Source organism: Astyanax mexicanus, chromosome 21 (genome assembly GCF_023375975.1).
Source record: "Astyanax mexicanus isolate ESR-SI-001 chromosome 21, AstMex3_surface, whole genome shotgun sequence".
Taxonomy (NCBI): Eukaryota; Metazoa; Chordata; class Actinopteri; order Characiformes; family Acestrorhamphidae; genus Astyanax; species Astyanax mexicanus.
Genome location: NC_064428.1, coordinates 35,069,227 through 35,087,583, shown reverse-complemented (window position 1 = coordinate 35,087,583; position 18,357 = coordinate 35,069,227). Strand labels below are relative to the sequence as shown.

General features: G+C 40.7%; 1 protein-coding gene across 1 annotated transcript in view; it reads left to right on the top strand.

Moving 5' to 3' along the window:
* Window positions 1–18,357, top strand: part of pkd1a (polycystic kidney disease 1a) — a 143,151-nt gene that overhangs the window by 74,295 nt on the left and 50,499 nt on the right. Inside the window, 3 exon segments of the mRNA XM_049469223.1 lie at window positions 2,027–2,160; window positions 3,405–7,063; window positions 14,533–14,685. Of these exon segments, the coding sequence (XP_049325180.1) occupies window positions 2,027–2,160; window positions 3,405–7,063; window positions 14,533–14,685 (3,946 nt within the window).

Here is an 18,357-nt window from a genome sequence, read left to right as displayed (position 1 = left end):
CTCTCTTTATTTTAACTCTTACATTATTTCTCTCTCTTTTTATTTTTACTCTTGTATTCTCTCTGTTCTCTCTATTCTCTCTATTTTAACTTTAAAATTCTTTCTCTCTCTTTTTAGTTTTCTCTTTTTTATTCTCTCTATTCTCTCTTCTCTCTCTTTATTTTTATTTTTCTATTCTCTTTTTCTCTCTGTCTTTATTCTGTTTTTTATTCTGTTTACTCCACACTCTCAGATTTTACAGTTTGGTCCCCACCAAAATAACAGGTGTGAGGGCGTCAAGTGGTTTGCTGGTTCGAATCCGGGTCATGCAGCTTGCCATCATCAGCAGCCGGAGCCCTGAGAGAGCACAATTGGTCTTGCTCTCTCTGGGTGGGTACAGTAGATGGCGCTCTTTCCCCTCAACACTCCTAGGGAGATGTGGCTGATGAAGGCTGCATCTGTGAACTGATGTATCAGAACCGAGTCGCTGCGCTTTCCTCCGAAAAGAGGTGGAGTCTGACTTCGCATGTACCTAAGGAGGCGTGTGGTAGTCTTCACCCTCCTGGTGTTGTTGCAAAATCCAGCAAAATCCAGCACAACACCTGGAAGAGCAACTCGCCAAACTGAGAACCATCTACAGACCAATCAGTGTGAAGTATAGGAAGACTCTCCATCCACTTACCTATGTGATCATGGCAGGACCTTGCAAAGTTCTTTCTTTCTCCTCTCTCTTTCTCACTCTTTATTTTTATTCTTTCACTCTCTGTCTTTAAATTCACTCTTCTATTTTACTCTATTCTTTATTTCTCTCTCTGTCTCTCTTTATTTTAACTCTTACATTATTTATCTCTCTTTATTTTTACTCTTGTATTCTCTCTGTTCTCTCTATTCTCTCTATTTTAACTTTAAAATTCTTTCTCTCTCTTTTTAGTTTTCTCTTTTGTTCTCTCTATTCTCTCTTCTCTCTCTTTATTTTTATTTTTCTATTCTCTTTTTCTCTCTCTTTATTCTGTTTTTTATTCTGTTTTTTTCTCTCTTTTTTTTCACCCTTTTATTGTCTCTCTGCTCTCTCTCCCTATCTTTATCTTCACTCTTCTATTCTCTTTCTCTTTTTCATTCTCTCTCTTCTCTCTCTCTTTATGTTCACTTTTTTCTTTTCTCTATATATTTTTTCTTTCTTTAGTTTCACTCTTTCGTTCTGTCTCTATAATACTCTCGATTAATTTTTACTTGTATTCTCCCTCTCTGTTCTCTTTATTTTCATGCTTCTATTTCTCTCTCTCTCTCTTTCATCTCTTTCTTTTATTCTCTCTATTCTCTCTTCTTTCTCTTTTTTTCACTTGTTCATTCTTTTTTTTTCTCTTTCTCTCTCTCCCTCTCTCTCTCTTCTCTCCTCTCTCTCTCTTTATTTTCACTCTTCCATTCTGTTTTTTCTCTCTTTTTCTCTCTCTCTCCCCCTGTCTTTTCTCTCTCTCTCTCTCTATCTCTTCATTTTCACTCTTTCCCTCACACCCTTTCTCTTTCAATCATTATACTCCTAATTATAAGTGTGTTTTCTGATTTTCTGGAGTCCCACAGGGTTCAGTTTGAGGGTTTATTAAACTGATGGTTATTATGAGAGTAAATGAGGTCATAAGGGTGATGAACTGATGTATAGTAACATCATATAAATACAATTTCTACCTTCTACACATTTTATTTGAATTCTTTTACCTTTTTTATCTCTATAATTTAAAAATAGGTCTCTTTGATATGATTTTATTTTCTGGTTCAGTCGCCGGGTGTTATAAATGCTTGGCTAAACTATAGACGGGGGTCACCCTCAACGTGAAAGTGAAAGTACTGGTTGATTGATTTATTGATGGACGTTTTTGTTCTGACATGTTCTGACCTGTGGTTTCCTGACCCGTGCTTTTATTCTGTCGGTTCTGCTCTGAATCTTCCTCCAGTTCTTGTGTTACGGGTTAAATCAGGCAGGATGATGGAGAAGTGAAGCATGCTGGGTTTGTTTGAGGGTTATTTTTACCTGTTTCTCTCCGTGTCTCAGGTGGTCGTTTGGAGACGGAGGGGACGGGATGTATCACTTTAAGCCTCCCTACGACGACCCCCAGCAGAGCCGCGACCCCTCCAAAAAACAAGTCGCCCTGCAGAACGATGTCAACTACACGTATACTCAACCAGGTAAATCTGCAGTCCTGCTGCTCTTCTCCATCAGCGGCCGGAGTCCGAGAGAGCACAGTTGGTAATGCTAAGTGTGGGTGGGAGCGGTAGTTGGCGCTCTTTCCCTGCATCACTTCTATAATCCCGGCAAATGCATGGCTTCCTAGCAATGCTGCAATAGTGAAAATTCAAAAAGAGGCGGAGTCTGACTTCACATGTATCAGAGGAGGCATGTGCTGGTCCTCAAACCCTCCTAGTTTTGTGAGCATTGTTTGTAATGGGGAGAGTTCTAACGAGTGGGTGGGTTTAGTTGGCTTAGGTGACACTTAAAGTAGAACTCTGGTGTAAAATGGATTTTTGTTGCAGTAAAACATGATGATCTTTGATGAATAGCACACCTCCGTTCTCCCACAGCGTTCTGAGATCCAGAAATTTTAACAGTTTATCCAAACACCCTTCAGACTGGGAGACACAGGGCATAATTTACCCTGATAAATCACTTTTTACACCGTTATCCAGCTCAAAGTAGCTCCACACCTCCTTGCTAGAATCCGGAGAGCCCTGACATTTAAAACGAGGCATTAATAACTTAAAAAAGTGCACAAGAAGCTTATTAAAAACCACTGTTTACATTCCTTAATGCAAGCTTCTGCTCTGAGCGCCGCCATTACTGTATTGATAATGATGTAGACATATATATACATAGACTCCGCATCCTCGCGTAACAGCCGATGCCCGGAGGCAGATGTTTTTTAATAAGCTTCTTGTGCACTTTTTAAGTTATTAATGCCTCGTTTCAAATGTCAGAGCTCTCTGGATTATAGCAAAGAGGTGTGGAGCTACTTTGAGCTGGATAACGGTGTAAAAAGTGATTTATCAGGGTAAATTATGCCCCGTATCGCCCAGTCTGAAGAGTGTTTGGAGAAACTGTTAAAATTTCTGGATCTCGGAACGCTGTGGGAGAACGGAGGTGTGCTGTTCATCAAAGGTAAGAACTTTTATCATGTTTTACTACGACAAAAGTAAAAAAGAAAAAACATTTTACACAGGAGTTCTCCTTTAAGGCAGTGCAAACAAAAATTGAGCTGGTTGCTGATATACAATGTGGACAAAAGACTTAAGTGGCATTACTAATAGGCATTAGTGTGGAGTTGGTCCCCCTTTGCAACTCAAAAAGCAGATTCAGAACTCTTTAAATCTGTATTGTTGTCTTCCTTTTTAAGTATTTATTTATTGCAACATATGTTTGTTTCTTCATTTTACAGGAGAATATACCCTAATGGTCTCCGTCTCCAACCGATTTGAGAACAGAACCTGCAAAGTCGACGTCTACGTCTACAGCATCTTAACAGTGGTGGAGATCAAGTCTGACCCTGAGCTTCTCCAGGCTGGAAAGTCGGCCGCCTTTGAGGCTCATCCTTTGCCGTCTCCTTACGGAATCATCTACACCTGGGATTTTGGCGACAACTCCAGCATACAGGCAGGGCGGGAGCGCAGGGTCTATCACGAGTACAAGTACGGCGGCACGTACACGGTCTGGGTGAATGTTAACAACACCGTCAGCAGCATGGACAGCTGTAAGGAGATGATGGTGTATGAGGACATTGAGGGATTGAAGGTGGAGGCGTCTCCTTGCACAGAACTGAACACCCTTACGGTCGTTACAGCAACTCTGGAAGCAGGGAACAATGTCACTTGGACTTTTGCAATGGGTGACGGTACTGAGAAGTCAGGCGTTGAACCACGTATGGAACATCGTTACATAAAGGACGGAAACTACACGGTCAACGTCACCGCGACGAATGCTGTCAGCTCGAAATGGGAAGTGGTACACGTTCATGTGTTTGTGTTGCAGGTGTTATGGTTAGAGCCTGCTGGGTGCGTTCAGGAAAAAACGGACATCAACTTCCACGCTTACGTGTCGGGGAATAAATCTGCTCACCAGTATGTTTGGAGTTTCGGAGATGGAACCCCCAATGTAACTCACCGTGGAACTCCTAGCATTGTTCACTCTTATGACAGTAGCGGAACGTACCACCTTACCCTGCTTATGTCCAGTACGGCAAACAAGGCTAATTTCTTCAACTGGATTTGCGTTCAGCCTGCGGTCACTAATGTGACTCTTGAACCTTCGAGAAGGCACATCAAGCTTGGAGAGGAAAGCCAGTTTACTGTGACGGCACTTCCAGATTTTGACTACACATACCTGTGGGACTTTGGGTTGAAGGACTACAAAGGTCCAATACAGGGCAAAGACAAGATGTCTTTTACCTACAAGAGCCCAGGCTTGTATATGGTTACCGTAACAGTCCTGAACAACATCTCGTACAGCAACTGCACAGTGCAGATTGAAGTTCAGCAGCTGGTGGGACTTCTGCTGATTCAGCACAACGGATCAATGGGACACAATCTTACCTTGGGGCAGGACTACACCTTCTCGTCATCGTCAGACTCCGCCAATGTCATCCACAGTTGGGACTTTGGGGACGGGGCTGTCGTTCCAGGCCACTCCGTGATACATGCCTATAACACTTCAGGTACCTTTAACATCTCTGTTGTGGGCAAGAACGAGGTCAGCGAGAACAAAAGCGAAATCACTGTAATGGTCTTGGCGCCCATTCAAGGGCTTTCCGTCAATGCCAGCCATGTCAACGTCCCTCTGAATGCCTCGGTTCACTTCGAGGCTCACCTAGACCAAGGAGATGATGTGCGATACTCGTGGATCCTTTGCGACCGCTGCACTCCCATTCAAGGCACACAGACTATGTTCTACACCTTCCGATCCGTTGGCATGTTCAACGTCATCGTAACTGGCGAGAATTTCATCAGCGCAGCCCAGGCTAGCATCTTCATATTCGTGCAGAGAGAGCTGGAAGGCTTACAGATCGTATCTGACGAGCTTGGCGAAGGATGTTGTTTTGCGACGAATCGCATACTTCACTTGCAGGCGGCTCTAAAAGAGGGAACAAACATGTCGTTCAGTTGGAACCTTCTAAGAGAACATGAGAATACTGCTGCTCTCAATCTCACAGGCAAGACCATTGAACTCAACTACTTGACTCCTGGACCCTGTGAAGTCATCCTGAAGGCTACTAACTTGCTTGGCCAGTTAGCTGTTAATCGCACCATCGAGTTTCTTGATCCCGTTGGACGGCTGGTCCTTGAGGCCTTCCACAATCCCACAGCCATTGACACCCCCACAAACTTCACAGTCTTCACAGATATCGGAAGTGATCTCCAGTACCGATGGTCAGTTGATGGTCATCCTTTGCCAATTAGCTTCGCATCCATCTTACACACCTTTGACAGTCCAGGGCTTAAGCGGGTGACAGTGGAGGTTTCAAACAGAGTAAGCCTGGAGACATCTTCAGTGTCAATCAGTGTGCAAGAGCCGATTTCTGGGGTGACCTTCACCGCAACCAGTGTAACCGAGCAGAACTTTGTGGCTACCGGGGTCAGTGTGTCTCTGCATGGCAATATCCAAACTGGATCTGATGTCTCATGGATGTGGACTTTACCGAATGGAAAGAAATCAAGCCAACAATCCACATCCTATGTATTTCCAACCCCTGGAACCTTCACGATCACCTTGAATGCATCAAATGACATCAGTAGCAAAGTCCTGTCGAGAGACTTCTTTGTGCAAGACCGAATTCAGGGGCTTGAATTCAAGGCCAGCAAGCAGAACGTTGCAGTCGGAGAGAATGTGGAGTTCACCATCGCTGTCTCCTCTGGTACCTCCGTTAGCTACACCCTGAGCATCAGCGGCGATGCAACGGTCCACCCCAACATGACCTACGTACACCAGTTCAGCAGGGTGGACAACTACTACGCCAATTTGACTGCCAGCAACCAGATAAGCTCGGAACGGAAAAACCTGCACATTTGTGTGATGGAGCCTATCACCAAGCTCACCATCCTGGACTGCTGTGAAGAAGCCATACCTGTGGGTATTCCCAAGACCTTCGAGGCTCAGGTAGCAACAGGCAATCCCGTGACGTACTTGTGGACATTTGACGTTCGTAACGGAGGCAAGGACTCAAAGTTAGGTTCCAGAGTGACCTACGTACAAGATGAGCCAGGTTTTCTGACCATCAGTGTGAGTGCCATCAATCCTCTGAGCGTTCAAAACGAGACCAAGAACCTTTACGTTCAGAACATCCTAAAATCTGCCTTTTTAGAAGCTCGACCTAAGGACACATTTATCAACAAAACAGTTACCTTCCATGCCGAAGTTTTACCACTTTCATCTTCTTCCTCTTTAAGCTACCAGTGGGACTTTGGTGATGGAAGCTCTGGCTTCCAGTCCAGCACTTCAAGTACTAGTCATGTCTATTCTCTACCCGGCCGCTACAGGGCCCAAGTGAACATCAGCAACCTGGTTAGCTCCGTTACTGCCCGTTTTGACGTCAACATACGAGTGCTAGAGTGCAAAGAACCAGAGGTTCAGGTGGTCCAAGCTCCCAGGTTAGCTATCTGGCGTTCCAAACCGGCTTTGGTGGAAGCGAAGGTAGATTTGAAAAGTTGCGCTCGCTATGACACGCAATATCTCTGGGAGATCTTTTCCGCTTCAGACTGCCAAGAAATAGAAAAGCAGCCGCCTCCACCCTTCAAAATCCGTCTGCCTGCAGAGGTTGACGTCCGAAGGCCCCAACTATCCCTTCCCAAGATGGCTCTTTCTGCCGGGAACTACACCATGGTCTTTTCCCTGTCCTACCAAGGCGTTCCCCTGAGGAAAGCCGCCTGCCTCCAGTTGTCGGTGATGTCCGCCAAGTTGGTGCCCATCATTGAGGGCGGCACGTATCGAGTCTGGTCCAAAACCCAGGACCTCCAGCTGAGCGCCGAGCAGTCGTACGACCCCAACCTTGATCCCGAGAGTCAGACCCTACTCAACTACTACTGGGAGTGCGTCAACACCTCAAAGGTAAGAGCCAAGGGTCTGAAAGTATCTTGGTTTATTACTCTGTAGGTAGAAGTATACTGTAGATACTAGGGTTTAATAAAATACTTCTGTAGAAGTTGAAGAAGAATCAACTCAATTTTTTTACTCTTTAAGTAAAAGTGTTTAAAAAGTACTGGTTTCAAAACTACTTCAAGTATAACAGCAAAAGTAATGTAAGGGAAAAAAAATAAAGCCATTAAGAACAAAAGCTTAGCGTCCTGTAGTGCACAACCCCCCTTCCCAAGAGAGCACTTCAGTTTCTGAATCAGTTTCTCTGATTTTGCTATTTATAGGTTTATGTTTGAGTAAAATGAACATTGTTGTTTTATTCTATAAACTACAGACAACATTTCTCCCAAATTCTCAAATAAAAATATTTTAGTCATTTAGAGCATTTATTATTTGCAGAAAATGAGAAATGGCTGAAATAACAAAAAAGATGCAGAGCTTTCAGACCTCAAATAATGCAAAAAAAAAAAACATAACCCTGGTTTTTAATCACAGATTTTGTGGATGTTCTCCTCCACCAGTCTTACACACTGCTTTTGGATAACTGTTTGATGGCTTGTGATCATCCATCTTCCTCTTGATTATATTCTAGAGGTTTTCAAATTGGTAATATCAAAGAAACTCATTATTTTTAGGGACTAGACAGCATCCTTATTATAACTACGTTATCGTTTTGAAAGGCTCTCTTTGGAGAAAATCTTACTGTAAAAAGCTTTAGAAAGTCTTAGAGATCTTGTTTTCCCACAGCAATTTCTCATTTCTCTTCAGCCGATTAGGTTTTATCACCTCCCGCATGCTTTCAGGGGTAAAGTAAAAGCGTGAATGTTTATGAGGCGCGGTTCTAGACGTCAGCGTTTGAGTTTTATCCGCAGTTTTTAATGCGTTCCCCGTTTAAAGGCATAAGTGAGCGGGAAGAGAGCAATACATAATTAAAGCTGAAGTATTTTCTTCCCCCCTTTTCCTTCCCCCTCGATGTGGTTCTTAGAGGGCTTTCATGCTCCGGCTCGGCTCAACCGCTCCCGTTTTTTCCCTTTTCCCTTCTAAAAAAAGCCCAGATTCCTGCGCCGTGCACTCTGCTGCCCTGGCTCGGCTCCGGTTGGTGGGATTTAGTGTGTTTCTGTTTAAACTGGATGTTCCAGTTTAAAGACTAAACATTGTGGAGCTCTGGGGAACGCCAGAAGAACGAAAAGAGAGAAAAAAACGACAGAAAGAGAGAAACAGAGAGTCTGTTTAAGTGGATTAGGAGAATAAACCCCCACAAAACCAACCAAATACACTGGTGATGCATCTAAACCAAAAAAAGATGTTGAGAGAAACTGAAACTGAAGGCTGAAGAGTAAATATTCGATTTTAATCAAATTAAATAAAGTTTATTTATATATTGCTTTTTACTACTGATGTAACTGAACAGATTTACTTTTTTTTTATTTATTCAGTAAAAAATTCAGGCACTTTTTTGTGTTGATTTGTGAAGAAAAGGCAGTTTAACTACAGTATATTTATTAAACACAACACAGCAGACGTACCAACAAAAACAATATATCTACTGTTAAAAAAAGAGCCAGAAAAATATCTTGCATATTTTTCCAGTTATAATCTGCTACTATATTTGACAGTGATGGATCTGCATAAAAACAGTATTATTTTATAAAATTAAAGAAAATTCTCTTAACTTTTTAGCAAAGAAAACCTGTAGCTCTTCCTTTCCTGGGAGGATCCTGATGAGGGCCAGTTTCATCATTATAACGTTTTTAATGGTCTTTACGACTGTACTTGAGTTCTTGAAATGTTTCAGATTGGCTTAGCTCTATTTCTTAAAGTAATTTTTATCTTTACTTAGTTTTTTACTTAGATTTCTCTCCTTAAAAGTGTGGTTATCGCTAATGCTAATGCTAATGCTGTTCCAGCAGTGCTGGCCGAGGGTTAGCAGCAGGCTACAGGCCGATAATACTCACCTCTAAACGGTAAAACAGCTAGCCAGAGCTAACGACTAATGCTAATACTGCTTTAGCAGTGCTAGAGCACAGCTGTTAACTGAAAGCCTGAAGTGACTCTACCTCATAAAGCCGACTGAGAAAATCCAGCAGAGACTGTCTAATCTAACTTGTAAGTGAACGTTGGCCAAGGTGCTCATGGCAAGGTGGTGTGAACTATGTGAATTTAGAGTACAGCATAGAAGGCATATGTTACCACCCGCAGTGGACAGTGCAGTGCTGTGTTTATATAGGACTTACTGTGGGTAAGGAGGGACTGATTAAGTTGATAGTGTGTGCCCTGAAAAAAAAACACAAGAAAAGAGAGAGAGAAGAATTTAGTGGTTATATAACTGAATAGATAAACTCAACATTCCTCAATCTCTCAATGTCTGATCTTCCTCCAGACCTGATCCAGCAGCAGCTTCCAGCTGCAGAAAAAGAGAAAACCTAGAGGAAAAAAAATATCAGCTAAATCACATATGTGTCCAAATGTTTGTGGACACCTTGTCTAATGAATAAATTAATAAAATGAAGTAAGACTTATACAGCTCCTTTCTAAAAACACAAGGACGCTTTACAATTTACACATTTTACACACATCCATTTATACTCAGCCCTCATCCACACGCGAGTGAGAAGCTACAGCCAATAGCGCACAGCGTACTCTCAACCAGAAACAACCACCATCCACCTGGAGGAGGACTGCATCAGATAGGCACACAGTCATACACACATTGACCGTGCGTCCACACCGAACGCGACGCGAGCGACAAAGCAGCCGGAAGTCATTCATTTTCAATGAGAGCGAGCGACACTGGGCGACAGGCAGCGACGCGACGCGATGCAAAGCGGGCGGTTTGAGCGACGCGAGAGAGTTGACCAGAACTTAACTTTATGCAAATGAGCAGCGATGCGCGGCGGCGACTACCAATCAGAAACAGATTCTCACATGTCCGGCCTGAAATCGCTGCTCTGATTTTCGGTTCCTACTGAAGATTTATTCCGCCAGCAAAACGGAGAGAACAGAACTGAACTGAGCTGATCTGAGGTAAAATACTCCACTTCACCAGCAGCTACCCCACTATACTACTATCCTTACAGAATTACCTTATTTAATAGAAAACTATATATTAAAACTGAGGAAATTATTATTAAATTAACAGATTTATCACAACTAAGGGAATATTTTTTTAATTAACAGAACCTTTTATTGAAACAAAGGGAATTATTTATTAAAGTTAACATAACGATTTATTACAACTGAAGAAAGTATTTAATACATTTAACGCAACGATTTACTCAAACTGAGGGAATTATTTATTACATTTTACAGAAAGTTTTATTAAAACTGAGGGAATTATTTATTAAATTAAGAGAAAGACAAGAGGATGATTTAATATATTTAAGTAAACATATTAATTACAAGAATTTATTTAATACATTAAGTTAACAATATTTGAAATTATGGACAAATTAAGAGAATGATTTACTACATTAAAGAAAATAATGTATTATATTTAAGTAAACCCATTTATTGTAATATGAAATAATTATGTTAAATAATTGTACTTAAAAATAGTTATAAAAGTTTTTAATGTTTAGGAATTGTGTAGAGAGGCTGAACCCTTGTTTCTGTACGTGCCGTTAGGAAAACGCCCACCAGCGACAGCTCGTTCTGAGTGAGACACGCCCACAAGCGACTCATCGCCTGTTGGACAGGCGACACAGAGCGATTTTATCGCGTTCGGTGTGAACGCTACATGACACACACACACATCCACATACATACCATATACACCCGATCAAGTTAGGGTAATACGTATTTCTGGGTTATTTTAGAATATCCAGTTTACCTGATCTCCAGGTTTTTGGACTAATAAATGCTTTCAGCTCATTTAAGCTAATAAATCGAGAAATTGCAGAAATTAAAGAAATTTCCTGTAGCTCAAGAAAAAGAGGCCATTTAAAAATGATCAGTTTCTCTGATTTTGCTATTTATAGGTTTATATTTGAGTAAAATGAACATAAAAAAATAAAAGTCATTTAGAGCATTTATTATTTGCAGAAAAGGATAAAAATTATGCTTTAGTACTTTCAGAAAAGAAAAAAAGTTCATATTCATAGCTCCTCCATAGAGACACATTCTTTCACTAATGAGTTCAGTGATTTGGATTATTGAAAGAAACCTTTTGCCAATATATTGTACGTTTTAATAAGCTTAAAAATGATTCAATCCACTTTTTATGGATGTTTTTCATGCATTGATTGCTTTGGCAATTATTAGTTGCTTAACAATCCTCACAATGATTCACAGACTGTAACCTTGCACTGAAAGCGTGAGAGCGAGAGAGAGAGAGAGGGAGAGAGAGAGAGAGAGCAGTGAAGAATAGAGGATAGAGTACGGAAAGAAATAAGAAAGAGAAACAAAAGAGAGAGAAGGTGGAAGCCAGGGAAAAGAAAGATGGCACCCAGGTGCCAAGCGGAGTTAAAGGTGGAGTGAAAATCCAGAGGAATGAAGAAAACAGGACCAATCTGAGGACAGGCAGACAGACAGACAGACAGACGGACAGACAGGAGGGGTGAAATATTTATATAGGAATAAATAATGGTAAAATGAGGAAGAGGAGGAGGAGGAGAAGAGCTGGAGACAAATAGATCAGGGAAATGGGTTTAGAAGCAGGACGCTCGCTGCTCGCCACGCCGACTCTGAGGAGATAAATAAAGGAGGTGGGGCGGAGAGAGAGAGAGAGAGAGGGATGAGAAATGGTAGATAAGTCAGGACTGGGGCTGGATCTCGGTTAGTTTGATTCACACAGTGAAATTTTGTGTTCTGGGACGTCCCTGTGTCGAGGAGTTCAGCCGAAAATGCTTTTTAATGTCTTTCTTTTGTTCTTTTCCTTTGATCTTTCTTTTTGTGGAAAATATATTTTACTATAGAGTAGTAGTGTATGGTAATCTCTCCCCTCATCAAGAAGTCTCAGATAGATAGATAGATAGATAGAAAGACAGACTGACAGACAGACATGTAGACTTACAGACAGGTTGATAGTCAGATAGAGTTGAGATATAGATAGACAGACATATGGAAGGATAGATAGACAGATGGATATACAGGGAGACATGGATTGACATACAGTTAAGCCTACAGACAGATGGATAGACTTAATATAGATAGACAGACAGATAGAAGGATAGATAGACAGATGGATAGAGAGGGAATCTTGGATTGAAAGTTTTTAGACAGATAAACAAACCAGACAGGTGGATAGACAGGGAGACATGGATTGACAGACAGTTAAGCATACAGACAGATGGATAGACTTGAGATATGGATAGACAGACAAATAGAGGGATAAATAGACAGATGGATAGAGAGGAAGACATGGATTGAAAGACAGATGAATAGTCAGATAGACAGACTTGAGATATGGATAGACATACAAGTGGATAGACAGACAGAGAAGGATAGATATACAGGAAGACATGGATTGACATATAGTTGAGCATACAGACAGATGGATAGACCTAATATAGATAGACAGACAGGTGGATAGACAGACAGACAGATAGAAGGATAGATAGACAGACAGATAGAGAGGGAAACATGATTTGAAAGTTTTAGACAGATAGACAAACCAGACAGGTGGATAGACAGACAAGTAGAAAGATAGAGAGACAGATGGATATGCAGGAAGACTTGGATTGACAGACAGTTGAGCATACAGACAGATGGATAGTCAGATAGACAGATGGATAGACTTGAGATATAGATAGACAGACAAATATAAGAATAGATAGACAGATGGGTAGAGAGGGAAACAGGGATTGACATACAGTTGAAGATACAGACAGATGGATAGAATTGATATAGATAGACAAACAGGTGGATAGACAGACAGATAGAAGAATAGATAGACGGATGGATAGAGAGGAAACATGGATTGACATACAGTTGAGCATACAGACAGGTGGATAGAATTGTTATAGATAGACAAACAGGTGGATAGACAGACAGATAGAAGGATGGATAGAGAGGAAAACATGGATTGAAAGTTTTAGACAGACAGACAGGTACATAGACAGACTGGTAAAAAGATATATAGACAGATGGATATACAGGGAGACATGGATTGACAGGCAGATGGATAGTCAGACAGACAGATGTATAGATTTGAGATATGGATAGACAGACAAATAGATAGATAGACAGATGGGTAGAGAGGAAGACATGGATTGAAAGACAGGTAACCATACATACAGATGGATAGTCAGATAGACAGATGATAGACTTGAGATACAGACAGACAGACAAATGGATAGACAGACAGAGAAGGATAGATACACGGATGGATAAAGAGGGAGACATGGATTGACAGACAGTTAAGCATACAGATAGATGCATAGGCAGATAGACAGATGTATAGACTTGAGATATATATAGACAGACAGATAGAATGATAGATAGACAGATGGATAGAGAGGGAGATATGGATTGACATATAGTTGAGCATACAGACAGATGGATAGACGTGATATAGATACAGACATATAGAATATAGATAGACAGATGGATAGAGAGGGAAACATGGATTGAATATTTTAGACAGATAGACAAACCAGACAGGTGGATAGACAGACAAGTCGAAAGATAGATAGACAGATGGATATGCAGGGAGACTTTGATTGACAGACAGTTGAGCATACAGACAGATGGATAGTCAGATAGACAGATGTATAGGCTTGAGACATAAATAGACGACAGACAGACAGCGATTGAGAGGGAGACATGGGTTGAAAGACAGGTGAACATACAGACAGATGTTTGTCAGATAGACAGATGGAAAGACTTGAGCTTTAGACAGACAGATAGAAGGATAAATAGACAAATAGATTGTCGAATAGACAGATGGATATAGATAGACAGATGGAGAGGGAGACATGGTTTAAAAGACGTGAACATACAGACAAATGTTTATCAGATACACATATAGATATGGATAGACAGACAGATAGAAGGACAGATATACATATGGATAGAAAGAAAGTTGTGTTGTTGAAAGGAGTCCTTATCAGATTCAATGGGACTGAAGGCGGTTTGCTGCCCCTAGTGGTGAATCATAGACACTACAGGAAGGTACAGGAGGCCCAATCCCATTCCTCTTTTGTACCCCTACCCCTTGTTTTCAAGTATAACTTAGAATTAGAATTGGGACAACCCCTCAATCATTCAGATACAGTGTTAAAGCAGTGAAGCAGTAAAGTTCAGCAACCTAACTGCTGCTGCTGCTTAACTAGTTAAGTTTAGTGTAACTTTATTACAGGTCTTCAGAAAGGGGGCAGGTGGGGAAATGGATCTTTATGTATGTTTAATCTAAACCTCCACAAATCTGATGTATTGTTTTTATACAAATTATATTCTTATCTCATTACTTAAATATATACTTATATACTCGTGCTGGTTTTCAGGGGGTCGCTCACTGCTCTACGCTGAACTTCGGGCTCGGTCCTCGTGGGCCGGTTCTGGGGATCTCTGGATCAGAGCTGGAGGTGGACGTAGAGTACACCTTCAGATTAACCATCAGCAAAGAGGCCATGCCCTCAGAGTCCACCACCCAGAAGGTCAGTTCTGTTCACTACTGTATTCAGAAAACTACTGATCACCACTGATTTACTGCATGTGAAAAGCTATGCTTTCTGATGTGTCCTGTTATAATAATGTTTTTTACAATAACAGACAATAACAGCAAACCTTAGAGAAACATATCCTAATTTACATAATAAATAATGATTTTTTCATATACATATATATAGATGCATATTTTTAGAGCGACAGGCAGATAGACAGACAGATAGAAAGATACACAGACAGTGGGACATATAGACATATAGACAGATGGATAGACTTGAGATATAGATAGACAGACAAACAGGCAGGTGGATAGAAAAACAGATTAATAGATAGACTTGACATACAGATAGATAGGCAGACAGACAGGTGAACATACAGACAGATGGACAGTCAGATAGACAGATAGATAGATAGACAGATAGATAGATAGATGGATGGATGGATGGATGGATGGATATGGACATGGTCATCGATTGACAGACAGGTGAGCACACAGACAGATGGATTGACTTGACACCTAGATAGATAGACAGACAGACAGACAGGTGCATAGACAGACAGACAGACAGATAGAAGGATAGACCGACAGAGAAATAGACAGGTGAACATACAGATAAATGGATAGTCAGATAGACAGATGGAAAGACTTGATATATGGAAAGACAGAAAGACAGCTAGATAGACAGATGGATATGGACATGGATTGACAGACAGGTGAACACACAGACAGATGGATCAACTTGACACATAGATAGATAGATAGACAGACAGACAGGTGCATAGACAGACAGACAGATAGAAGGATAGAACGACAGAAATAGACAGGTGAAAATACAGATAAATTGATAGTCAGATAGACAGATGGATTGACTTGATATATGGAAAGACAGACAGATAGACAGATGGATATGGACATGGACATCGATTGACAGACAGCTGAACACAGACAGATGGATGGACTTGTCACATAGATAGATAGATAGATAGATAGATAGATAGATAGATAGATAGATAGATAGATAGATAGATAGATAGATAGATAGACACCTAGATAGATAGACAGACAGACAGGTGCATAGACAGACAGACAGATAGAAGGCTAGAACGACAGAGAAATAGACAGGTGAACATACAGATAAATGGATAGTCAGATAGACAGATGGATAGACAGATGGACATGGACATGAATTGACAGACAGGTGAACACACAGACAGATGGATAGACTTGGTATATAGAAAAGACAGACACACAGATGGATATGGACATGGACATGGATTGACAGACAGGTGAACACACAGACAGATGGATGGACTTGTCACATAGATAGATAGATAGATAGATAGATAGATAGATAGATAGATAGATAGATAGATAGATAGATAGATAGATAGATAGACATATGGATAGACAGAAAGATAGACATATGTATAGACAGAAAGACACATGGAGAGATGGAAAGATAAGCAGATATATAAATAGAGAGTCAGACATACTGGTAAACAGCCAGATGGACAGACATGTGAATATAGATAGATTAGAGACAGACGGGTACACAGACAGACATGTATAGATAGACTAATGAACAGACAGACAGATGAATGAATAGACAGAGAGACAACTGGGTACACAGATGGATAGGCAGGAAGCTTAAACTGATTAAGGATCTTTATTTATTGTGTGTCGTTGATGATGATATCACATTAATATATTATTATGTTATATATATATATATGAATAAAAAAATCAGTACGATGAGTCTGAGGACAGTAGTTGGGATTTCACAGCTCTGGTTGATGTAGTAGTTTAGTTCAGGGCTGTTTTATATGGTAATAAACTCAGAGAATAAAGCTGGAACTCATGAAAAGCACAGAAGAAACAGGTTATTACCCCCAGTTCCCTCCTGCCCTCATCCAGCTCCTGCCTTTACTGATTCCCCCCACACCTCTGAAAAATTCAACACCCTCAACCTCCGGCTGGCGACAGTTTTAAAATGCCTTTTTATCTCCCCCTCTCTTTTTCTCTCTCTTTCTTCTGCTCGTTCTTTTAATCTCTCATCCTTTTGAATTATTCCGGAAAAAAGCAGGACCTGAGCTTCTTAATTATCCCTCTCTCTCTCGCCACTGTGATTATTTCTATTGTTCCGCTGATGAAAAAAAGAAGAGCTCCAGAGAAAAACAGCGTAACTGTTGCTTTTGTGTTTATTTCTTTTTTATTTATTTCTTTAATCTGCTCACCTCCTTCAGCCTCAGAGACGCTGGAGCTCCGTATCAAAGCCAGGCTGGCGTGCCGGGGGTGATGATATGTATATTCTCTCTGAAGGGGTGGAGAGGTGCCCACAGCACACTGACCTCACCTGACCCCTCACTCACAAACACAGACACACAGACAGACAGACAGACAGGTAGACCAGATGAAAGAGAGACGGATAAATATACATTATAGACAGGTGGATAAACAGACAGATTCATACAGTAAATATGACATAAAGGCATTGACACACAGACAGGTAGTTAGAGAGACAGAAAGAAAGACAGATATGAAGACACTGACAAAGAGTTGGATAGACAGGTAAACTTGACATGTGGATATACAGATAGATAGACAAAGTGGCAGATATATAGATAGATTAACAGACAGACCGGATAGACAGATGGATTGACATTCAGATGATAAGATACATGTATACAGATAAATGAATAGGCAGACATATACAAAGACAGATGGACAAGATGGGTGGATGGACAGACAGACATAAAAAAAGACGTATGTACAGAGAGATGAATAGACAGACAGATAGAGGTCAGACAGATGAATTGAAAAGCAGACAGATAGACGGGTAGACACATAGACAGATACACTTGACATATGGATAGATAGACAGATGCAGATGGATATAAACAGATATAAACAGATGGATTTTATTAACAGACATATAGACATGGATAGGCAGACATATGGACAGGTGGATAGACAGATGCATTGACATGCAGATTGAACAAGCTGCATAGATAAACAAGATGCATAGATAGACAGACAGGTGGACAGATAGACAAGATGAGTGGATAGACAACAGACAGACGCAAAAAGACATGTAAAGAGAGAAGAATAGACAGAAACATGAAAGGAAATACAGATGAATTGAAATGCAGAAAGTTAGAAGGCAGAAATATGGATAAACATAAAGGTGGGTAGACAGACAGACAAATGGATAGACAGATTGGCAGATAGTTGGATAGACAGGTGAATAGATTAATAAACATGGAGATAGATAGATAGATAGACATAAAAGGACATGTACAGAGAGATGAATAGACAGACACATGGATGAGCAGACAGATTATTTGAAATGCAGACTGTTAGAAAGGTAGACTGATGGACAGACAGACAGAAATATGGATAAACAGAAGGGTGGCTAGACAGTCAGACAAATAGATAGACAGATTGGCAGACAGTTGGGTCGACAGATTTAACAGATTGACAGATTGACAGATTGATAGATAGATAGATAGATAGATAGATAGATAGATAGATAGATAGATAGATAGATAGATAGATAGATAGATAGATAGATAGATAGATAGATAGATAGATAGATCAGACACTGTTCTTAGACAGACAGTTGCTCCACCCAGGAACCCCAAAAACCAGCACTTTATCATAC